At 33.3% G+C, this 26010-nt stretch overlaps 2 protein-coding genes and 1 long non-coding RNA gene across 3 annotated transcripts; 1 reads left to right on the top strand and 2 right to left on the bottom strand.

Annotated features, from left to right (window-relative positions):
• Positions 1 to 5697: 5697 nt before the first annotated feature.
• Positions 5698 to 10595, bottom strand: LOC114307363 (uncharacterized). The gene is made up of 2 exons (XR_003645067.2): positions 10373 to 10595; positions 5698 to 6314 (listed from the first exon to the last, which is right to left on the bottom strand). It is a non-coding gene; the product is annotated as an uncharacterized LOC114307363 (long non-coding RNA).
• Positions 10596 to 16369: 5774 nt separating this feature from the next.
• On the top strand, positions 16370 to 16771 carry LOC145796415 (uncharacterized). Its single transcript, XM_082881518.1, has one exon. The coding sequence runs from the start codon at positions 16370 to 16372 to the stop codon at positions 16769 to 16771; it is 402 nt and encodes a 133-aa protein (XP_082737644.1).
• Positions 16772 to 20057: 3286 nt separating this feature from the next.
• Positions 20058 to 20959, bottom strand: LOC114307319 (uncharacterized). The gene is made up of 2 exons (XM_028252708.2): positions 20741 to 20959; positions 20058 to 20318 (listed from the first exon to the last, which is right to left on the bottom strand). Exons 1-2 carry the CDS (start codon positions 20957 to 20959, stop codon positions 20058 to 20060), a joined length of 480 nt encoding a protein of 159 aa, XP_028108509.2.
• Positions 20960 to 26010: the final 5051 nt, after the last annotated feature.

The raw sequence follows: 26010 nt of genomic DNA on the forward strand, positions 1-26010 counted from the left end.
CAATGTAAGAAATGACTTATCAAAAAAAATTTAAGCTATGTATGGTTTGATTTTTAGAAAAAAAAAATTTAAAAATTAAAAATTAATTTGGTTAAGAAATAAAAAAATAAAAAATAAATATTATTTTTATATAATTTTTGTCTTTTGAGTGGTTAGAAATAATTTTTTACAAATTAAATTGGAACAACCATACGTATGTATATAACCTGCCTAAAAGTTAAAATGATAATTATTTTTTACCCTTAAATGATAATTATTTTTTATTTCTTAACCAAATTAATTTTTAATTTTAATTTTTTTTCTTCTAAAAATCAAACCATACATAGCCTAAGAATATTTTGATAAGTCATTTCTTATGTTGATAACTTATTTAATTATTTGTTAATTTTACGATATTTTTACCATCTGAGAACTATTTGGTAACCATTTCGTTTTCAGTTTTCAATTTATATTTACAAAAATTTTAAAAATTATCATAAAAACTTGTTTGATAATTTTTTTTTTGATTTATAAATTGTTGTCTTAGCTTGTAAATTTGAGAAAAAAAAAACTTAAATTCAAAAAATGAATTTACGTTAGTTTTTAAACAGAAATTTAAATATTTTACTAGCAAATTTTTTTTTTCAAATAATTTTTTTCCAATTAATTTTTTTTTTCAATGAATTTTTTTTCCAACTAATACTAACTGAGAGGTTAATTGGTAATACTACTTTAAATCTTAGGGAGGGGATTGTAATTTCTAAAATGTGAGAGGTGTCAACGTAATTTACCCAGTGAGAGAAAAAATGGTATTTAAAAAAAATTAAATTGCTGAGGGGAGAATCTGTAATGAAACTTTAAATCTCAGGAAGGGAGATGTAATTTCTAAAAGGTGAGGGGAGAACTGTAATAAATATAAACCTTAGGGGGTGTCAGTGTAATTTACCCAAAATATTATACAAATTAGTATTATATATTATGTAAATATATGATAATTAGTTATAATTTTTTCAATTTTTCAATCCATAAAAAATCACTAAAACCGCAATTTATCAATTCGCTAATCCGTCATTCAATTTATAACTTTACTCTCAAACTGTCCAAACCACACCGTGCACCCTAATTAGGGCACATATGTGGCAAATGTGAGTAGAGCTTTGATAGGCTCGTAAGGAAAATAAATAAATAAAAATTGCAAAAATAATTAGTTTCTATTATAAAACAAAAAAAAATTAGAGAAGTATAATAGAAGAAGGAAAAAAAATATCACATATATAGGGGTGTTTTGGGAAGTTAGTAAAAAGTTGACTTTTAATTTTTTTGGAAAGTAATTTGAGAAGTTGGTAAAAAATTGACTTTTGATTTTTTAGTTTAATATTTGTTTATGGTGTTAAATCACATTAAAATGACCAAAATGCCCTTGCCCAACTTTGGAAATTTACTTTTTTACCCATGTTGTGTTTGAACATTTTTTTGGAATGTAATATTAAAATTTTTCAATGTTACGCAGTTCAAATTATAAAATAATTACAAATATTTTAATATTCAATGTTGCACTACAAATCACAGTAAAATTATTAAATTATTCAATGTAATGTTCAATTTAGTATTTTTTGTGAACAAATTGCGTTCTTACTATTTTTTCATTTCCACGTTAAAATCTGGTAAACGTCGTTGACAACAACAGAGGTTTACAAACATAACCAGACAGTTTTTATAACAATTTCAACAGTTTGGCACATTAATATCATTTACCATCAATTCGTAAAGACCGAACAGGGTTACAGGCTGAGTTGACGCCGATGTCACACCAACTTATTCTGAATTGATTTCCTCACTTCGTTCATATGTACGTCATCATCGCCCTCTGGTTTACCATCATCGTCATCACAAACACCCGCAACATTTGGCATGTTGTTGAAGGTAAAATTCTCTGCATTCGTAACCCTGTTGAACGCTTCATCATCGTTGGAGTTACGACGTATAAAATTATGCAGTGCCATTGAAGCCCCAATCAATGGCACATGCACTTTCCCAAAATCATATCAATGCATGTTATGTAGGAATCCCCATCGTGCTTTCCATACTCCGAACGTACGTTCAATTTCATTCCGTAAAAAGGAGTGCACCGTGTTGAAAGCTTCGTTTGCATTTCTTGCCCGTCCAGTAGCATGAAACTCTTCCTGGTAGTATCGGCATCCCTTAAACGATGCCGAAAAGCCTTTTTGGTTCTTGTACCTCACATCAACAAGGTAATATTTTCCTGGTTGTAATTAGATAATTTTGCATTAGGAACATCATTATAAATATCAAATGCACACAACTAACAACAACATTGAATACCCCTTGTTCAGCTAACCTTCCTCTAGGTTGGGAAATTGTTTGCCCGGGTCCTGTATTACTTCGTTAAAAACTCTACCGTCGTGCATACTACCCTCCTATCCGCAAGAGATAAAAGTTTTGCGTATGCTATCCTTTACAACCAAAATATGGCGCTGCCTCTCACGACGGGAGATATGCCTCTACGTGTGTGCCGTTTAGCGTGCCAATACAGTCTTGTGCAAGCACACAAAGCAATTGCATAAGTGACAAGAACGAACACATTAACCCGAAAATTGAAATCCCTTGTTTTCTGAATGTGATTGAAAATGTTCGGTAACTAATTAAACTCACTCTAAATGGCAAATATTTTCGTCAGGACTCTAAGCACGAATGTCTGCTGTGTTGTGACCTCGTCGGTCGACAGTGTGCAATTGTAAACAACTTCATTGCTTTAAGAACTCGCATTACATAACGTTATATTGTTTCCCTCGAGTGTTGGAAACGGTCTTCAATATCCCAACTCGAAGAAGCCCCACAACATGAATATGAACATGCCGACACTTTCAACTACGTATACACCATGGGGACGCTATGTAGTGGGAGTTCGAAATCCTCAACTAATGTCTTGCACAACAATAAGAACACATCCTTTGACATCCAAAAATTTCGCTGAAATGCTTCATTCTGACCACGAAGCATCTCCTCCATCCACATGCGACCAGTCAATGATGATGTGTGAAATGGAGTTCTGTCAATAGGGGTGTAACAATGGCCCGAGGCCCGTGGGCAGCCCGAAGCCCGATATGGGCCCGACTTGTTTTAGCCCGGTTAAGCCCGGGCCTGAGCCCAGTCCAATACCTTGGGCCTGGGCCTTTCACTTGGGGCCCAGCCCAAAAAAAATTTGAGCCCTACAGGCGGCCCGGCCCACCTATTCGGCCATCTCTCTACTAATGGTCAAATTTCAAAAAATAAAAATAAAAAACAACTCATAATGGTTAAATAATTAAAAAATTAAAATAATAAAATAAATAAAAATATTGATCTTATAAAAATTAAAATTAAAATAATTAAATAAAAATTAATCTTGTAAAAATAAAAAATTATATAATTAAATAAATAATATTAATAATTTAAAAATAAAACAAAAAATAATAATAATTTATTAATTTAAAATCAAACTAATAATGTTTTTTTCTTTGGTCAGAATAGAGAGAGAGAGAGAGAGAGAGAAATAGAGTGTTACTATACCATGCTATAAAGCTGAGCATGCATCATGCATGTTTAGCATAATGAAGTTGTTCTCTTTTCTTTTCTCATTTGGAAGTAAAATCAAGTGATTCATATTTCAAATACTACAATATTAAATTCAATAGTCATTCTTAATTGTTATTTTCAAAGACTAATATTGTTAAATTTGACAGACCCTGATAGACCCAAGAATGACAAAGCTTGTGTGACCCACTGTCATTGCACACTATCACTGTGTTGTGGCTGGCTGGCTGCTAGCAGCCGAAACAAGACACGAGAGGAGGGAGAGAGAGAAAGTGGAGGCAAAGTTAATTTATTGAAAATATATTTATTTATCATCAGGATAGACTGTTAGACTGACAGAGAACATAAAAGAGAGAGTGGAGGCAAAGTTAAAAAATATTTGTATATACAAGAGAGAATCCCTGAAAAGACTAGAGCATGGCATGGCAATATTTTGATATCTCTATCTCCATTCTTTTGGTCAAAAACAACGACCGCCCTTACTAGCCTAGTTGAAATTAGTCCGTTGCATCTCCTCATCAATCACTCAACTCAAACGGTAATATATACAAACGGTCATAATTAAAATTACTATAAATATCTTTCATTTTCCAAAATAAATTTCACAACAAATAATTCTCTCTCCCTCTCTCTCTTAAACTCTCAATATCTCGCAACTCTCAATTAATTTTAAAGTGTCATCCCTAAGTGACAATTACAATTGTGCAACAAAAAACTTTTATCAGAAGAAGCAAACTTCTGTATTACATTCGCCAGTCGGTAACATTAATTAGTTTAATTAAATTTATTAGCTACTCATTTTTCATTAATTATTTGTGCACATATATTAATTATTATTTTTTACTGATTGTATTTGCACATTATTTAAATTAATTGTTAATTCTTATATATTATTTTACTTACATTACTATAGATCTTAATATGCCTAATGTTTATGTCGATGTTGACACATAAACTACACAACATGAATCTGTTGATTCTCTTTCTAATATCTCTCTTCCAACAGTTGGATCATCATCTAGGAGCAGAAGTAGTAGTGTTTGGAAACATTTTGAAAAAATATCTATAAATAATCCTGATAGTACAATTGCATTTAAAGCAAAATGTAAATATTACGCACATTTACTTAGTGCTGCATCTGCAAGGGATACTAGTAATCTAAAGAGGCATGCTAACAAACATTTACAAAATCAACAACTTGATATTCGAAGCACTACATGAATTTTCACTTTTGGCGACCAAATTTTTAGTCGCCAAAAGTTAATTTTTAGTCACCAAAGGGTTTCAGCGACTAAATTATTTGGTCGCAAAAGTAGTCATCGAAGAATTGTCGGTAAAGGTCATTAGCGACTAAATTTTTTTTAGTCGCCAAATGTATTCAATTTTTGACTAAATTTTTAGTCGCCAAAAGGTTGGACATTAAATCAAATTAGTACATTTTTGGCCACCAAACTTTTAGTCGCCTAAAGTCCCACATTTTTAGCTACTAAAATTTTAAGTCGGCAAAGAGTTCTTGTTTTGGCTACTAAAAATTTGGTCGCCTAAAGTCCCACATGTTTGGCTACTAAAATTTTAGTCGGCAAAGAGTTCTTGTTTTGGCTACTAAATATTTGGTCCCCTAAAGTCCCACATTTTTTGCTACTAAAATTTTAGTTGGCAAAGAGGTCTTGTTTTCGCTACTAAATATTTGGTTGCCTAAAGTCCCACATTTTGGCTACTAAATTTTTAGTCGGCAAAAGTGTTTTTATTCTTTAACTTTTGTTTTTAGCTACGAAATATTTTAGTCGCCAAATGTTTGATTTTCTTTTTTTTTTTTGAACAAGAATGTTTGATTTTCTTTTGGCTACAAAACTTTTAGTTGCCAAATGTCTTTTTTTTTACTACAAAACTTTTAGCTGCTCAAAGTATTTTCCCAATTTCTTTTAGCTACTAATTGTTTAGTCGCCAAAAATATGATATTATATTTTATTGCAAAATTATAATTTCTCCACAACTTGTCTATATTCCATACAACCTGTAATACGTATATAAACAAAATGATACGTATTATCAATCATTCCACAAGTTGCATCCATATACAAAAAATAAATAACTTTAAATGTCAAAGTCCATACAAACCAACTATTGTCTAAACTAAAATAATAATTCCATACAAAATATATCATACAAAAATCAAAAAGTCCTCCGTATACAAAAAATATATTTACTACCAAGCGAAATTACCATTTGGTATGGTACAAATTACCATCGTAATCTGTACCACGACAAAAGGTGATATATGTACCACAACAAAAGTTTTTCTATAGACCATGACAAAAGGTCGTATATGTACGCCGACAAATGGTCATATATATGTACCACGACAGAAGATGATCTATATACCACGACAAAAGTTTTTCTATAGACCATGACAAAAGGTCATATGTGTATGCCGACAAATGGTCATATATATGTACCACAACAGAAGATGATCTATATACCACGACAAAATTTTTTCTATAGACCATGACAAAAGGTCATATATGTACGCCGACAAATGGTCATATATGTACCACGACAGAAGGTGATCTATGTACCACGGTAGCCATTATCTATTGATTGGCAAAAGTTTTTTGTATCAGTAATGGTGAGCTACACAAAAGCTGAGGACAAAAAAAGTATTATATTAGCTCTATACAAAGGTGAAAATTCTTCTCCATACACCAATATGGATTATCCACTAGTCCACGCAACAAAGCCATCTAAAAAAAAAAAACAAAAAACAAAACATTAGAATTGGTTACAAAATATTAATCCAGTCAGCCATAGAGAACATGTTCTAACATGCATTTAAGGTAGAACAATCGAGAAATGTCTTCTTGAAAATAAAAGAAAGTATATATATATATATATATGTATCATGCAATATTTATTCCAACCAACTGCACAAACAATCTAATATGTAATTTCTTTATCCTATAAATATATAAAGGCAATTATTAGAATATGTAGATATTATTTTCATAAAGTTATCGCTCTTTAAACTAAGTGTTGCTAGTTTTTCGACTAAGTGTAAGGCATTTTCGGCTCAAACTCCAAGCCTACGGGTCCTAATTACATTTCATCAGTTGTCACGGGTTGTAATTGTCATGGGGGAGCAGTCCGTGAGAGCCACACGGTGGTTCGGGGGTTGTTTTGAATTTTTGCCCCCGAAACACCGTTTTCCAAGTAAGTTTAAGGTGTATTCGCCTCTAACTCCCAACTTACGGGTCCTAATTACATTCTGTCTATTGTCATAGGTCATAACTGTCATGGAAAAGCAGTCCGTGAGAGCCACACGGTGGTTTGGGGGCTGTTTTGAATTTTTGCTCTCAAAATGCTCTTTTTCGACTAAGTTTAGGGCGTATTCATCTCTAACTCCCAACCTACAGGTCCGAATTACATTCCGTCAGTTGTCACAAGTCCTATTTGTCAAGGGAAAGCTGTCTGTGAGGGCCACACGATGGTTTGGGGGCTATTTTAAATTTTCACCCCCGAACGCCCTTTTTCGACTAAGTTTATGGCGTATTCGGCTCTAACTCCCAATCTACAGGTTTGAATGACATTTCGTCAGTTGTCACAAGTCCTATTTGTCAAGGGGAAGCTGTCCGTGAGGGCTACACAATGGTTCAGGGGCTATTTTGAAATTTTGCCCCCAGAACACCCTTTTTCGACTAAGTTTAGGGTGTATTCCGTTCTAACTCCCAACCTAAGGGTCCGAATTACATTTCATCAGTTGTCACAAGTCCTATTTGTCACGGGAAAACTATCTGTGAGAGCCACATGGCGGTTCGGGGGTTGTTTTGAATTTTCGCCTCCGAAATGCCCTTTTTCGACTAAGTTTAGGGCGTATTCGGCTCTAACTCCCAACTTACGGGTCTGAATTATGTTCCATCAGTTGTCACAAGTTCTATTTGTCAAGGGGAAGCTTTCTGTGAGGGCCACACGGTGGTTCAGGGGCTGTTTTGAATTTTCGCCCTCGAACATCCTTTTTCGACTAAGTTTAGGTAAGTTAAAGAAAATTATCAAAGTAAATAGATAAGTTTGAGTGAAAATGAAATGACATGTTTATCTAGGCACACAACCACATTTGGTTGTCACAAATTCTTTTGACCTTATGTTTATCTAAGGTTCATATGTTTCTTGAAATTTACAACAATTTTCTGCATATAATGGTTCAACTAGTTCACATACCAGTCGAAACAATGACTAATGGGACCTGTTCCTTAATGGTTAATGTCAGGCCAAGTTTAAAAATTATATATATATATATATATACATGTGACAAACAGTTGACAATGGAATGTTTTGCCTAGTTGTGTATAAATCAAAAGAAGAAGAAATCAAGATTTTTGGCTTTTCTTTAAGAAAATAAATAAATTAACCACACATATATGGAGTAGTTCACAGCATTACTTTCCACTCAAGCAAAATATGAAAGATGCAATAAAAGAATATACAATTCTAGACCTTTAAAGAAAAAAAGAAAAAGAAAAATAGACAATTCAAGTGAGTCTACAGATAGCTTGATCCAGAAGAGAGATTGAGACATATCTGGTTGGCTTAGTCTGCATGTACAACATAGAAAACAATACGTCAAGCATCAAAGAGTAATTTTAACTTGGACAAGAAAGGTCAGATTACAAAGGTTGGAGCAACCAACCAAAGCTGAGTTGTCAACCAAAATTCTGCATTAGTGTGTGTATAAACACTTATTGTCATCAGTAAGCACATGTAGACATTTTAATTAAAATAGATTTGAGTGTAGAATAAGCAGGGTAGGTACAAGCCCTGGGCTTCCCCTTGAAACCTCCTAACAACAGTATTGCTTAAAGATTTCAGCAAGCCAGTGGCAGCTGAAGTCATGCTTTGGCACTGGATTTAGGACACCAGTGAGAAATCAAAGCCTCAGTAATGAAATTGGTTGAGGGAGTAGCAGTAGTACAAATGACATTAGTGAAAGCTGTACTAATGATTGATGGTGTTTACGGTTTTTCAATTAACAATATGGATGGGGACTCGGTATTTGTGGTGAGCACAGAAACAATAACGGGTGAATGAGATGATGGACATTCTTTCAACTAGTCTCTAATTAATAGATTATAGAATAATAAAGGGAACTAGGTGCTCCAGGCAAGTTGATTTTGTTCAATTTCTTTGGTTTCTATGAGACCGGAGGCAATTGGTTCAAAATGATGTCTAATAGTAGCTCCTGTGTATTGAGAACAATATTCCTACACATTTTGTTTCTCTTTCACAAACTTATGAGAGTATCGTTCGTACATTTTCCACCAAGAAAGCTCTGATATTATTTGCAGCAAAAAACATTAGCAGTTTATTTGATTTCTTTTACATTAACCATGATGTATTCAAACTAATACATGGAGATCTAAATGGATATATACAACTGTGACCAAAGGATTATTGACAACCATTAAACTACTCTATTCACAATTAATTTAAAGAATTGAAGAATTGGAGAAGTACCTCAAATACCCATTACAGCTGAAGAACCAAAATGAAGCTCAAAAGTTTTGACTACAATGTTCAAAAGACTAATCTCCTTACTTGATGTCAGACGGTAACCTATATCTACAGGTGATACGGCTTTGAAGACAAAAAATTAATGTATCAAAAGTTGAAAAGATTTATCCTTATATCTGCTGTGCAAAAATTAGATAGGTTGATTTACAAAAAGCTAGGTAACTGGATGTTCATGGTTTAAAAGATTACAATGTATCAGGATATATAACCAAGATCACACCATAGTAGAGCTACAACTTGGGTGGGTTCGAAGTCTATCCAAGCTCAGCTCAAAAGGCAAAATCAGATGAAAGTAGTCATTCTTCCACCAAATTGCAACTCTTGATAGAATCTTATTCTGAATCCGACATTGCCATTGTCATGGCAGAAAATGAGTATGCTGAAGAGGCAAGGAGGCAGACAAAGCAGCAGATTGAGGCAACGGAGCGAGAATACATAAACAAAATTTAAATTGATGATAATACACAGAGAATACATAGATAATCTAATTGAGATTATATTTAAACTGATGAGAATACATACACAAATTATCTGTATATGTATCAGTTTAGATTACCCAATCTTAGAATACATATTAATTAAATTTAAATTGAATCTTCACCACTACATCTAAACTGATTACCCAATCACAGATTACCTATTCAATTTAATCCATTTAAATGTAAACTCATTCATATGTTGCTAGGCTTAGTGTAAACCCAATCTATAAACTGAAGATTCAGTTTACAGTTTAACTATAAACCCCATCTTTAGTTTAAATGTAAACTCAATCTCAAAATATATACACACATAATCTCAATCTCAGAATACATACACAGATCAGATAATCTGTGTATGTAAATTTCATACACAGATTTACATAAATAATGATGAGTAGAATACATGAGAGAGAAAATTTCAATGAAAATAATTAGAATACATGAGATTAGATAGACAATCAATGGATTAGGGCTTTGAAACTAATGAGAGAGAAAGGAAAAATAGGGGGGAAAGGTATCAGACCCTAAAATCAAACCCATTTACAACATCAAACCCACAAAACTCTAGTAACAAAACCACTTCAAACAAATCCATTTCAGAAATTAAGAAAAAATTAACCAAAATGGATAGAATAAAAACCCCAGAGCAAGAGTTCACAGTTGGGGAAATAGAAGAAGGGGTAAAGAGAGAGAGAGAGAGAGAGAGAGAGTGAGACCGAGACAGAGAGCGACAGAAAAGAGAGCGAAAAGGAGCGAACCTGTTAGTAGCGGTGGCTGTGGTGATTTGCGGCGTACGGGGAACGACGATGCTGAGGTTGCGAGATCGTGAGGTTTGCTAGTGATTTGCACTGTGGAATGACAGGGCAAGAGATGCTCTGTAGCTGTGTGTATACAAAAAGAGGCCAAATGTGTGAGATAGGCGCGAAAATAAATCTAAAACATTTAGAGCTTTAGCGACTAATGTTTTTGTTATTCACCAAAATTGAATCATTGGCAATCAAACTTGTGTGGTCGTTTAATGTCTTCTTGAATATGATCTGCTGCCAATTGGCGACTAAAGATTATTTTGTCGGCAAAAGGTATATGACACAGACTAAAAAACAATTTAGTAGCCTAAAATATATACTATCGGCGACTAAACGTTTTTTAGTAGCCTATGATGGAATATTAGCGACAAAAATATTGTTTGGTCGCCAATAAGCTATATTTCTCAATTAAAAAATTTAATAGCTATATTATTTGGTGACCAAAAATTGTTTTCGTCGGCAATTGTTCAATAATTAGCGACTGAATAATAATTTAGTAGCCAATTGTGTCGTTATTAGCGACTAAATTTATGTTAGTCGCTGATAAGCAATATACACCGACTAAAAAACTGTAGTAGCTAAATCTTTTCATTTTTGCCAACTAATAAAATATTTGGTCACTAATTTCACCACTTTTGGCGACTAAAAATTGTTTAGTCACCAAAAGTGTCATTTCCTGTAGTGAAGTCAAATACAATTAGGGGCTTCATCAACATTTTCATATGATCCTATACGTGCACAAAATTCTGTAGTTGATTATATTATTAAAAAAGAACAACATTTTACTACTAGTGAATGTCCTGATTTTACCGAAATGATTCATGAAAGTTTTGCACCACAATATCAAAGTTATTTAAAGAAATTATTTGAGGATGTTAAAAGTAAATTATTTGACATTTTTAAAATTTTGAATAGAAGAGTTTGTTTAACATCTGATCTGTGGTCAAATAATGGTTTTGAATATCAATGTATCACTGCTCATTTTATTGATAATGATTGAAAATTAAATAAAAGAATTATTTCATTTAAATTAGTTGAACTTCCATACGCTAGTCATTCACTTGGTGTAGAAATAAGAAATATATTATACGAGTGGGCATTACAAAATAAAATGTTTACGATTAGTTTAGATAATGCATCATATTATAATCAAACTGTAGCCCATTTAAAATCAATTTTACAATTACTTGTTGATGGTGATATTTTTCATGTTTGTTGTTGTGCCTATATTTTCAATTTGATTGTTAAAGAAGTTATGCATGTATACGAAACTTCTGTACTTGTAATAAAAAATGCAGTTGTTACTATTATGTCTTCTGGTAATCGAATTTTGGAATATAGAAAAATTTGTCAACGAGAAAATATGCCATTTAAAAAATTAATTTTAGATGTAGATAGTAGGTGGAATTCAACGTATAATATGTTAAAAACAGCTTGTAAACAAAGAAGAGCAATAGATTTATTTTTTGCAACAATATCAATAGGAGAAGTACTGACTCCCACTGAATTTAATTGGTTTCAAGTAACCTTGTATAAAGATTTTTTAAAAAATTTTGATACTTTAACAAAATTATTTTTTTATATATATTCCTACTTCACCATTTGTTTTACATATGCTAGTAGAAATAATTAAAGTTTTCAAAAAATATATGAGTAATGAATATTATATAGCCATTATTACTTCAATGAAAGAAAAATTTGATAAATATTTTGATCATTTGCCTCATCTATTAGGTTTAGCCATAATAATTGATCCAAGGTGTAAAGAAATTGGTTTACAAGAATTTTTAAAACATATTTTCGCTGATCAAACACAATTTGCCCCTATTATGCAAATATGCAACAAATTATTTGAAGAATACAAGGCAGCTGCATTTGTAAATATACCTATACACACTAGACTAGCAGTCTCATCTCGAGGCGGGAGATTAAGTGTTTTTTCAGCAATAAAAGGTAGAATAATATCTCAACATACAAGTGTAAATAGTTCTGAACTACAACGTTATTTGAAAAGCCCGTCAGTGAATGATTCCACTGATTTTGACATTTTGGAATGATGGAAACAAAATAAAACTATGTGGCCTGTGGTTTCACATATGGCCCGTGATATACTAACCGTTACTATTTCTACAGTTGCTTCAGAAACAGCTTTTAGTGCAGGTGGACGGGTGGTAAGCGATTACAAGAGCAGGCTTTCACCCGAAATGGTTGAAGCACTAATGATATGCAGAGATCATATGCATGCGCTTATAAGAAGACAAAATTATAGTGAAAATGAACGAATTCAAAATGATTTAGATGACATATCCTCGGGCAATACGACTGAAATGTCAGTCTCCTCCGATAATTAATCAATAATTTATTTTTTACTATTTCATTTCATTTCATTTTTTTTTTATTTTTTTTTTATTTTTTATTACATTAGACTATTGAGGTGGATTATAATGCAAATGATTGGTAGGCTGGTAGGTGCCAACCTAGTTGGGATGTACTTGACCTATAGTGATGTAATTGCTCTACCATCATCAGTAATCTACACCTAGTTTATTTAATAACATCAATTTTTGTAATATTTTATTTCATTTTGAAATAAAAATTATTCATTCAATAAATGTTATATAAATAAAGTAATATTGTAATATTGAATGTTTCATTTTCATATATATAAAATTATCCATTTCGAAAGAAAAAAAAAATTACATAATTGCATACTTTTTTAGTTATAAGTTCATAATTAAAAAATCATAAATCATACATAATTAAATTTAAATATCACCATGAAATATTACATAACCAAACAAAACATCTCATTAATCTTAACTAAAATACTCTAGTATAATTATTTTTGATTTTTTATTCCTAATATAATAATAAAATAAAAATAAAAAGCCCGACTAGGCTTGGCCCGAGCCCAGGCCTTATTATAAGTGGGCTGGGCTCCACATTTTGGCCCATGGGCCAGCCCGATCCGACTCACTAAAAAGGTGGGAGCTTGTGAAACCCGCTTGGGCCAGCCTGAGCCCAGACCCGGATGGGCCGGGCCGGGCCGAGCCGTTATTACATCCCTACCTGTCAACATACGCGTACTCATTGGCAATGGGTGCAATTTCTATCCATATCATTGATGTCGTCGATTCTATTTCTCCGATCGCCTCTCGTATCCACACATTTATTTGGCCATTGCGTACGACTCCGGAGCTAGTACCCTATTGCGGATCCATGAACACTGCAAATCATCGAAAAATAAATTACAAAATGTAAATACCCTTTGTGCAATTCCCAACATTCGTTTGCCCGAAATTGTGTTCCAATAAACACATTAATAGAAAGATGTGAATACATATTTTTATCAGGCACGTACCAACCTTTCAGCGGGGTTATGTTACTGTGAAGTGAAGAAAAAATACAGCACTTGTTCCACATAAAGGAAATTTGGAAAATAAATCCAACTCAATTGATTATGTGCCACCAAGCTATAGTTTCCATACGAACATACCATCAACTCCATCATATATAGCACTTGTTTGACAAGCTCAAGTACCACATATACTACTGTGGCCATGTGATGCATGAAGATCAAATAAGTGACAATACCATGTGAATGGTAATACATGCTGAAAGTGGATACAAGATTCTAGTCTGATGCATCAATATAATTAAGCAACAATTTCATTTGTTTCAGTTTCACGTGAGACACAAATAATTACATAAATATTGCACCAGATATTTTGTAAATAATTCAATATTTCAGAAATCTAAATAAATAAATCAAAAAAATTAATTAGTAAATAAATATGGAATTATAAATAAATACAACAAAAAATAAATATAGCAATAAATAAATACATAAATGTAAATAAACAATGACCATGAATACAATTATAGAAATATAAATAAACAATGACCGCGAATGATTAATAAATATACTAATACAATTACAGAAATATAAATAAGTAAATAAATTGAACCAAAAATTAAAAAAAAAAAACTACATAAATATATACACAGATGTAAATAGATAAATAAATACTACAAGAAATTAATAAATAAATAATTAAAAAAAGAAATATATGTTTTTAACTAAATAATTCGAGAAAAAAAATAACTACCTAAATAAATAAATAAGTGAAAAATAATTAAATAAATAAATAGACCACAAACAACTAAATAAATAAATTAATACAGAAATTTAAATAAATAAACAAAGAGCACAAAAAATAGATTCCATTGACATGACACACTTGAATAACCACCATGTGACACAATAGTGGCATGTTCTGGTTTGTACACTTTGCACACATTACTCAAATCCTCAACAATGGGTGACAACTAAGGCTAGGCATAGGGTCATCCGACCGGCCCAAATCGTCCTACCTGATCCAAACCACGCACGTATAGGCGGTTTCGCAAACACATAAGGGTAGGGTGCGGTTTGGATTTTATCAAATTTTCGAGTTGTGGGTTTGAACCGCACCCGCCCAACTCGGCCGCATAAAACTCTTTCTTATTTCTTTTTTCTTTTTTTTTTCCCTTTGAATCTGACCATTCAAAAAAAACCCCAAATCTATAATCTATCTATCTCTCAAACTCTAAAAAAAAACACGAACTCACTCTCTCATATCTCATCAGTCTGTCTCTCACTTTCACTCCCACTTTTGCATTTTTCATCTACACTGCATCGATTGACTCTCTCTCGTCGCAAGATCGGCCTCTTGACCGATTGACCTCATCGCACCGATCGACCTCACAGGTAAGCCCCTATCTCAGTCTCAGTCTCTGTCTGTCTGTCTGTCTGTCTCTCCCCGATCTTTGATTTTTTTTTCCCGACATATCAGATTTCTCACTCTCTCTGATCTGTCTTCATCACTCTCTCATCTCATCAGTCTCTCACTCTCTGGTTTTGCATCTGCACCGATCGACTTTCTCTTATCGCAAGATCAACTGATCGATCTCACTCTCTCAGCGCACCAATCGACCTCACAGGTAAGCCTCTTTCTCTGTCTCTGTCTCTCCGATTTTTGATTTTTTTTGCAACATATCAGACTTCTCTCTCTGATCTGTCTCTTTCTCTCTCTCTCATCTTATCAGATTTGTTTATTTTATGCAATCAGATCTGTTAATTTTTTTTGTAGCAACAAATCTGTTTGTGAAAAGTGGAAATTGAATGTATGTATTTGTTTGGAATTAAATCAGATTTTTTTTTTGTAGCAACAGATCTGTGAAAAAATAGAAAATGAATCTATGTTTATGTGCAAACAGATCTGTCTCTATTTTTTTTTTTTTGGAATTGAATCTATGTTTTTGGAATTAAATCTGTGGTATTAGAATTAAATCTATTGTTGAATGTGTGAGAAGTGGAAATTGAATCCGTGTGTTTGTTTGGAATTGAATCTGTGTTTATACAAACAGATCTCTTTCTCTTTTTCTTTTCTTTTTTTGAATTGAATTTATGCTTTTGGAATTGAATCTGTGCTTTTTTAATGCTCCAACAGATCTGTAAGAAGTGGAAATTGAATCTGTATTGAATCTATTATTGAAATTGGAATCGAATCTGTATAGAATTGAATCTGTTATTGAAATTAGAATTGAATCTGTTACTAAAATTAAAATTGAATCTGTGATTGTGTTGAATTTGTGTAAAATTGAATCTGTTATTAAAATTAAAATTGAATCTGTGATTGTATTGAATTTGTAATTTTTGTAATCCAGTTTAAATAAAGGATAGTGTTCAATCTCCCGCAATCAATCTCGTATCTCCAGAATCCTCTAATTCTCAAATGAATCCCCTCTTAATAAAACCTGAACCTGAACCTGAACCTAAGCCTCCTAGACCCCCAAAGAGAAAGAGTGAAAGTGGAGAAGGGAAAGCACCATCCACAGTTTTGGATCATTTTGACAAGGCCAGATGGGAAGCGTAGAGTCGTATGTAAATATTGGAAGAAAGAGTATATGGCTGACTCTAGACTTCATGGGACTAGCAATTTGAGGAGTCATACACCCAAATGTAAAGAATATCCAAATAGGGATACAAATGGTCAACAAACATTAAATCTTAAACCAAAACAAAATGAAGAGGGTATTGAGGTTGTAGCAACAATTTTTAATTTTGATACTTGTAAAAGGGCTCTTACGGAGATGGTGGTCATTGATGAGTTGCCATTTAGATTTGTGGAGGGTGTTGGGTTTAGAAGATTTTGTAATGTCATGCAACCCAAATTCACACCAATTCCCTCTCGTCAAACCATATCTAGAGAAGTACTTAACATATTCAAGAATGAAAGGGATAAGTTAAAGAAGGCCATGAAAGGTCATAAAATTTGCTTTATTACGGACACTTGGACATCTATTTAGAATTTGTGTTACATGTGTTTGACTGCTCATTTCATTGATGATAACTGGAAACTTCAAAAAAGAATCATAAATTTTCAAAAAGTTGAGGATCGCGAAGGAGAAACATTGGGTCGAAAAATTGAGTTGTGTTTGATTGAGTGGAACATTGATCGCATATTCACCTTAATAGTTGATAATGCTAGTTCTAATAATCTTACCAGTCAATATTTGAAAACGATAACCAAAGATTGGAAGGGGGTTATTTTGCAACATGAGTTTATTCATATGCGTTGTTGTGCACATATTCTTAATCTCGTTATGAGTGATGGGTTGAAAGAAATGGACAATTCTATTGCCAACATTAGACTTGCAGTGAGATATGTGAGGTCTTCTCCTCATAGGCATGATGTTTTTAAGAAGTGTGCGGCCACACTCAAACTTGATTCAAAAGTTCTTGTATGTCTATATGTACCAACTAGGTGGAACTCTACCTATTTGATGTTAGAGGTCGCCGAAAAGTATGAGAAGGCTTTTAACCGATTGAAGATTGTGGATTCCAACTTTGAACCTTATTTCAAGGATGTTGATGGTAGCATAAGAGAACTCCAAATGAGTTGGATTGGAAAAAATGTAGAATTTTTTTGAGGTTTCTAAAATTATTTTATGTTGCAACTAAGAAATTTCCGAGGTCTCTCTTTGTTACTTCCAATGTTTTTTACAAGGAAATGTTTGTTATTGAAAGCAAAGTTAACCAATTAATTTTGGAAGAGGATGATACTTTGAGCACAATAGCAAAGACTATGAAACAAAAATTTAGCAAGTATTGGAGGGATAGAAGTAAGATCAATTTGTGTTGTATGTTGCGGTAGTTCTTGATTCTACCAAAAAAATGACATACTTGGAGTTTTGTTTTTCCAATTTATTTCTTGGAGATAATAAGAAGGTGGAAAAGATGGTAGACAAGGTTAAGAGTTGTTTGAGTTGTTTGTATAGCCATTATGTCACACTTTATCCTTCAAATGAGAAACTTCCAAGTGTGAGTGAAGTTATGAATATGGGGGAAAATGATAATGATGATGATTCCTATTCTTTATTTGACTCCCAATTTAATTCCTGTTTGGAGGGGCGATGCACTAGTGGATCTAAGTTGGAATTAGAACAATATTTATCCGAGGTTGAACATTTTGCAAAAAATCAAACATTTGAGATTTTGGATTATTGGAAGGTGAATGCAACCAAATATAGGGTGTTATCAAAACTTGCATGGGATGTGTTGGCCATGCCTATTTCTACCGTTGCGTTGGAGTCAGCTTTTAGTACGGTAGGGTGTATTCTTGACCCATTTCGTAGTTCACTATCGCCTTTTATGGTTGAAGCTCTTGTATTTACTCAAAATTAGCTTCAACGCAACCTTCTAATTTCGCTTCGTGATGGATGATGTAGAGGAATTTAAGCAATATGACTTGGGTAATATGAGAATTTATTTATCTTCATTTTTATTTGTATTGTTCATTTTCTAATGTAAGTTTTATTAATCTTCTCTTATTGACTCGTAATTAGGTACTTTGGAGTCAAGCTCATTTTCAAGTTCAACCTATAATGTTGATGCTATAATTGATCTCTAATATCCATTTGCTCATTGGTAATTTTTTCATATACTCAACACATTTTCTTACTATATTGAGATGCAATATATAGACATTTGTTTATCTTTTCATTACTTTATTCTTTTTTACTTTTTGTCTCAAAGGAATTATGAAGATTGAAGATTAAAGTTTATATTTTTTCAATTTGTTTTTGTGTAGGGTTCATCAACCAAATGCATGGAATTGGAATTGGAATTGAAATTTGTGACAGTTGGATTGGATGTGATTCATGATGAAGTTTGATATTTTAGAAATGTTTTTTATTTTATTTCATGGGTTTGAATTGAATAAAGTTTGGCAACAAATTTTTTTTTTAATTGCATTTTGGTTTTGGATGTATGCAAGTTAATGAATTTTTATTTTTTTTTTGCATTTTGGATGAATGTAAGTTAATGAAGAATTATTATTATTATTATTATTTTGTATTTGGGTTAGGAATGAGGAATGTAGGATTTTAAATGTAGGATTTTTTTTATTTGGGTTATGAATGATGAATGTAGGATGAATGCAAGTTAATGATGAATGTGGATTTTGAATGATTTGTTTGGGTTACAAATTGATTTTGCTATGTTTTTGATTTTATAAATTTTTTTATAAGTTTTAATTCATTAATTATTAATGCTGGAGCATTTTAGAAAATGGGAGGAAAAATGTCCAAAATAAATATTGACAAAATGGGAGAAAAAAAAAAGGTTTAAAAATAAATTTTTGAAAAAAAGTCTAATCCGCAAACTGCTCGTACATCCGCAAATCCTATCTGCACAAATCGCAAAACAACATTACGAGCGGTTGCGGGTTGACTTTTCCCCAAACCGCATAGATGCGGACGGGTCCAAATTGAACCGCAAACCGTCCTAAACCGAACCACGGACACCTTCTCCCATCTACCAACATAAAGACAAATATGTTCAACACTATAGCAAGTTACACAAAAAAAAAAAAAAAAAAAAAAAAAAAAAAAAAAACACTTACTGTTAAAGTTAATAGAAAATTTTACAACAAGAATAACATAAACATATTCGGTCTGTTTCGAAACATAACTAAATGCACCCAACAGAAATACATAAATTAACGTCCAAAGCAAAAAAAAAAACCAACTAGTTTGGAAAACAGCGCAAGGAAAAAAAAAATTGTTCTACAAAACAATTTTCGCAAAACAACACAGAAAAAAAAAACTATGTCCAAAGCATAAAAGTTCACAAACATTTGAAGTATAGTTTTATGGCAGTAATAAAAAACGATAATCGAAGTGCAGAAGCTTAATTCATGTCAACCACACCATCACTCCCAAACAGACGTGCGTCTCGTTCACGATCCCTACCAACATTGGCCGGTGTGCAGACACGCTTCTCTTTCAACCATTTGACAATGCAATCCACGGGGAGGGCCATGATGATGTCCCGATTATCGGGTAAATCCATTATGCTGCATGCGAATGAGAACAACTTACTGTCGGGCTCCAATCCAGGCATGCTCATTATTAGCCTTGCAAGATAGTCCCCCACAGTGTTCTCACCCTTCCCAATGATAACATATTGCATAATTTTCAACTCTCGACTTTGTTTGCTGACTACTTCCATGAGGTTGTCCATGCTACTAGTGATAGTACCAGGCGCTGCCCGCTTGCGACATTTTGCATTGGCTGATCTGTTAGCGGCTGACTACGGGGGAGCATCATCAAACAGGAAACTATCCACCACGTTCTCGCCAACAGTATTATGGCCCGGATGTGGTGGTGTGATAGCACTGAAAGGTCCCATCTTGCTGTCCTCGTTGGCAATGGCCACGGCAGCATCATCATTGCACAGTTCAGTTGGAGTCCATACATGTTTCCCTGTCGCAGCTGTGCTAGAGTACACCCGTTCCATGAGGTCCAAGTGCTCTAGAGGCTTGGTCTTGAACTTAGCACATCGGTTGTTCATCTGAGATAAAAGAAAACACATATGTAAGTAAAGGTAACAATTTATTTGTAGGGCTGCAAGTGTAGCAACAATGACAGTAAAAACAAATAACACTAAATTACGTAATTGAGAATGGGCACCAATTAATTGTACCTTTATAGTTCAAAGGATTATACGAAATAATTCTAAAACAATAATTGTAACTATACAATTAATGCAAACATGGCAAGTTGTGCGGTGCACAAGAAATAATAAATAAAAATGTCGCAACTAATAATGAAAACATTAAAATAATTATTGTAAATGTGTCACAATTAGCTGGAGTTCCACATTAGTTTATTAAGGAATTGCTTTGATTTTTAAAGGTAGTTACGTAAACATATGGCACCACCAATCACAAATACTAGTACAAGATTAATGGGAAAAATAAATTATTGCACTACATAACGCTTGTATTTTGGCCCACCAATGGTCAGGTGTGTGAACAAACCCGTCTCATGGTCATACCCAAGCCCTGTCAAGCCTTGATTGGCATTCTCTAGCTTTTTCCACGCAACCCAATCTTTCTTCAAGTTGACAAATTTGTTTTTCATTTGTTTGGCCGAATGTAGCAGTCCGATTTTGTCCAAAAACTTGTTAGCAACGCTCTTATACCCAGTCATCATAATCCGTAAGGTTGTTGATTACCAACGTCCATTTCAACAATGACAAGTTGTCGAAACAACTTTGTATTGTCACTGTTGAATTGGCATTTGTGGATTGGTTATTGTTGGGTTGTTGTGACAGCCTTACCTCGATTCTTGGAAGGGATACGGGGTGATGAATGGTTCGTTGCCATGAGCAGTGCGATTAGTGTACCAGGAGTTCTAAAAAATGCAATCTTGCTTGTAAAGTTAATGGTGTATCGGTTTCAGAAAATTAGAGTATATATGTTTTTCATGTCCAAATCCGAAATCGAAGTCCATAGACAATTATTGAAGTTATACATGTACTAGTACAAAACGCCAAAAGACAAAGATGATTTCTATAACACGCTATGAAAATGTTATGTAATATAAGACGAACACATTACAGACAACAACTACATAGGTGATACAAAATGAAATGTAAATGTAACAACATCTATGAAAATGTATCAGATATGAAACAACAATACAAAAACAATGACGCACAAAACACTGATGAAAGTCCTAAGCATACATAGGCTATGATCTATGCGAACAACGTTCGCACGTAACCCCATATCAACAACATTAGGTGGGTGGTCAGTGGCAAATCTTTCGCTGCGAAACTCGTCACACCAACCAACCCACGCAACACATCGCTGTAAAGACCCAAATTTCTAGCCCAAATGATAATATAAGAATCATGGTTCTTTCAAGGAAAACTGAATATAAATCTCCAAACTTACATTACATGATACAATAGTTTTTCATGCAACAATACATTAATCCAACAATAAGTAAATAAACAAATAAATACCCCCAAGGGTTTACAAGTTTCCAAGGCTAGAGTCTGGTCACACAAAACGGTTATTCAAACTCACACAAACACAGCACTGGGCTTACACATAGAGTCACAGCAAAATGAGAGCATTGTACTCCCAACACACATACTTCCATGACCCTAGTTGGGTGGGATCACAACATCTTTTCCTGTACAAAAATTCCGTAGGGTAAGCATAAAGCCTAATAAGAAATTCTTAACAAAGTATATACATTTTATACAAGTCTCAAGAGATTAAATGCATATGCCATGCTATGCCTTTTTTGAAAATAAATCACATTTTTCATCTTTTGAAAACCATCATGCTCAATGATATCATGCAATTTCAATTGTTCAAAACTTAACAATTTATTTCAAGAGCGGTAAATACGGCTATGGTAATCCCTAGATTGGTGTCTGTAAGTAGACTATACAAGTACTACCAAATTGTCATTTTTACCGGTATTAACCGGAAGGCTCGACACCTATCCGCGCGGATTTTCGGTCTTTCACCCCGAACTCTCAGGCCAACTTATTCAATATCATCTACACCACCTATCAAGACTTATCAACGTATTTACCCCAAAACTATTCCATGAAAACTTGTTTCTCAACATTCTTTTCTCAATGCAAGTTTTCAAATCAACTTTTAAAGTTTAATATAATCAAATGAATTGATATGCCAATTTCCCAAGATAAATATAAATACTTTTATTCCAATTCATCATCCAAGGAATAACACAATTCCCTCTTCTCAAGTATCCTCAACAATTAGTCATTTCAAGACTATTTCAACGTTTTGACCAATAATTTCCAAAATGACCAACAATTCACATATTCCCTGAAATTTATCATTTATATAAATATAAATAAGAAAATTTCCAAATATCTATTTATTTTGACACACAAAATAAATATAACAATATCATTCATGGATTTTCATTCTCTTTTAAAAAAATCTCCAAATTCTAGGTTTTCTCACCAAAACTATACAACTCAAATCTTTTGAAAGAAAACTTTCAAAATCATCTTTTCTTCAATCAACGAAGATCAAAACCCAAAGATCATTTTAAAAGAATAAGAGACAAATCCATTTTCAAGATCGCTAAACTTTTTGAATCAACAATCAATTTTCAAAACTATCGAAAGATGATTTTGAAAATCATGTAGATCTTGCAAAAATATATATAAAATCCCTACCTCAAGTTTTGAAAAAGAAATGAGATGAAACCCTCAAAATCAACGGTGTCGAAACTCGATATTCACCGCTCACAACGAATCCCTTGAGAAGTTAACCAACTTTGACAAAGAACATATGGCAGAACTCTAATGGATTTTGAGAAATCAATATTTTGATCCAATTTGGCGTAGGGAAATACAGAGAGAAGGGAGAGGAAAAGGTTTTTAGAGAGAGAGATATATACAAAAATGATCTGAAATATCATATTCACGAACTGATATAACATGGTTCGCCGAGCGTGGAAAGCCCCGCTCAAGCGTCAAATACACTTTCCCAGTACTTTTGCAGACATGTCAAACTTCTGAAACCAAACATTCTTCGCTCGAGCGCATAAACAGCCGCTCGAGCGGACAAGCAACTTCTAATGCATTTTGCATTTTTTATTCGGGAGTGTTGCCTCTCAACCCCGCTAAGGCGCTGCCCTAGGACCCGCCAAGGGGCGCTGCCCTCTGGACCTCCGCGAGCTAACCGGACAGCTCGATCCCCGCCAAGGCACTGCCCTTGGACCTGCCAAGGGGCACTGTCCCCTGGACCCCCGCGAGCTGACCGGGCAGCTCGATCCTCGACATACTCAGCAAAGTGGCAAAACTGGAATCGCTACAATCGTTGCCGTACAAAAGTGAAATAGATAGTTAGACTGCATGTTATGCGACATAACGACAAATGAACAACCACATGACTAACTACATAAAAGAGGGGCAACACAGACGCATCGTACGACTAGGGTTATTGGCAGATCTGGATATTTTGACAACGTAATGTCCAATGCCACGTGCACATTCCCTCGGTGGCCATGATGAAGTGACAGTTGACATGGAGGACGCCATCTCTATAATCTTTTTTTTTTTTTTTTTTGAACACGTTATAAATTGAACTAATTTGATGTAGTGTGAAGAATTAAAAAGTAAAATTGATAGAATTAAAACTATATGAACTAAGTCAATACAAAACAAGAATCTCATGTATTGGACATTTTTTTTTTAATGACATTTAACTAATATAGTTTGTACAAATTAGATTATTGTTTGCCTTCTTTGGTTGATGAGTTAGTTTTTTTTTTTTTTTTTTACCTAATGTTCAGTTACAAAAGAGGCTGAATGTATCTTCTACACAGTTGTTGTATCAGTCATGTCCATTTCAAGCTGCAATTCTCTTTGTCTCAGGCCCATAGGTTGATCAATGCCTCACCAATCAAAATGTCTTTGCTAAAAAATATTCCCCTATTGTCTGGGTAATTCAAATTTTGCCATCCTCTTATCCTATCTTTTATGCATGCATAATATATATTTATATATTTATATATATATATCTTGGCACGGGAGTTTCTAAAATTATTTTGGTCTCTTCAAATATTCAGTCATCGCCTAATATTTTCAAATTCTATATGATTCAATTATTGTGATTGTTTTAAACCAAAAAATATATGCAAATTGTACATACAAAAATTTGTAGTCGCACATATTTGCCTAGTAACCATGCACACTATACATTATCAACAGATAAATTGTATATAAAATCAATACAAAATTATATGATAATTCATGATTTTGTCATTTTAAAACAAAAATTATAACAAAAGCATGTTTTTAACAGAAGCATCCATCCTCTATGCAATTTTATTTTTTTTCATTTATTTGTATAGTGATCGATAGAAAGTCGTTAATAGCAACGGCGGGAGAACTCCGTAGCGAAACAGACATGGAGTCGTTTGTTTGTGTTCATAGAACATCGACCCCCAAAGATTGGAAATACAACATCACAGAGGGCAAGATCTGACAAGTGAAAGCAAATATGAAGCAATTTTTTTGGCATACAAGTGTTAGATACCAGTTGATCCCTTGTTTTTTAAATGAATTTTCCATGAAAATTGTTTTGTACATACTTGCAAAAATACCACAACGGATGAGGGTTTCTGGGCTTACCTGATGCTGCAGATCCGGCGACGGTGAGGACGTGGACGACAATTCCATAGGCAGCGACGGCGGGTGACGGCTACGCCGTGGGTTGTTGGAGGGAGTTGCAGAGTAGCGTAGTGGCGAGAATGAGGAAATCACAGCAGCAGGAAGGAGGAGGAGGAAATTAGCAAGTGTTTTGCCCTAGGCCCCAATTTGTTAACATGGAGGGTAGTTACATAATTTCACAGGTTTGCATTTTTATCACTTTCCAAATGGTTTTGTTGCGTTTTTGGCTACCTTTGCTTTTTTTCGCATTCATGAAAACGCTGCTTTTTTACTAATCTTCCCAAAATGGCACATAATATATAATTTTCTATATATTCATTATCATATAAACTCACCTATTTATAAGTGATAAAACATTCACTATATACCACCATTATTCAACACACTATGTGGTTTACCACATGGCATACCATATTTTTCACATGATAAAACTTTCCTCAATTTTTACTTTGGTCTTAAACTCATTAGAATTCTAATTATATATTTTTTGATGATCATCTAAATATTTCACAACAATCTCATTTTTATTAAAATTTCAAATAGTGTAATTAACTTCAAAATACTAAAAACTAGCTAATAGAGTGAATGATCGAGGTTTAATTTTTGTATTAGTTGATAGTAGGTGATAAGGGTCGGCTCTCAGACTGAAGGATTGCTCAACTTAATAAGCTTTTTATTTTTTATTTTTTTTTATTCAGGTGAAATTTGTACATTTAACATGTTGACTCGTCTGACTGAGAATTAATCGAACACAAGGATTTGACGTCTTCCTTAAGTTACCATACAAACTTAACAATAACTATGAAAAAATTATTAAAAAATAAATAAATATAAATAATTTTATTTATCAACCTAATAATGAATTCATTACAAAGCTTTAATACTCAATTCAAACTATAGAACAAAACCTTTAGACTTAGCTTGAGAATGCACCTAAGCATTATTTTCACATACCAATTTGGTATTGACTCTTAAGTACAATGATGATAAATATAATTAATTTTACAAAAAACTAATTGTTATACGT

The sequence above is a fragment of the Camellia sinensis genome, chromosome 7, assembly GCF_055761805.1.
Source record: "Camellia sinensis isolate YWXY chromosome 7, ASM5576180v1, whole genome shotgun sequence".
Lineage (NCBI taxonomy): Eukaryota > Viridiplantae > Streptophyta > Magnoliopsida > Ericales > Theaceae > Camellia > Camellia sinensis.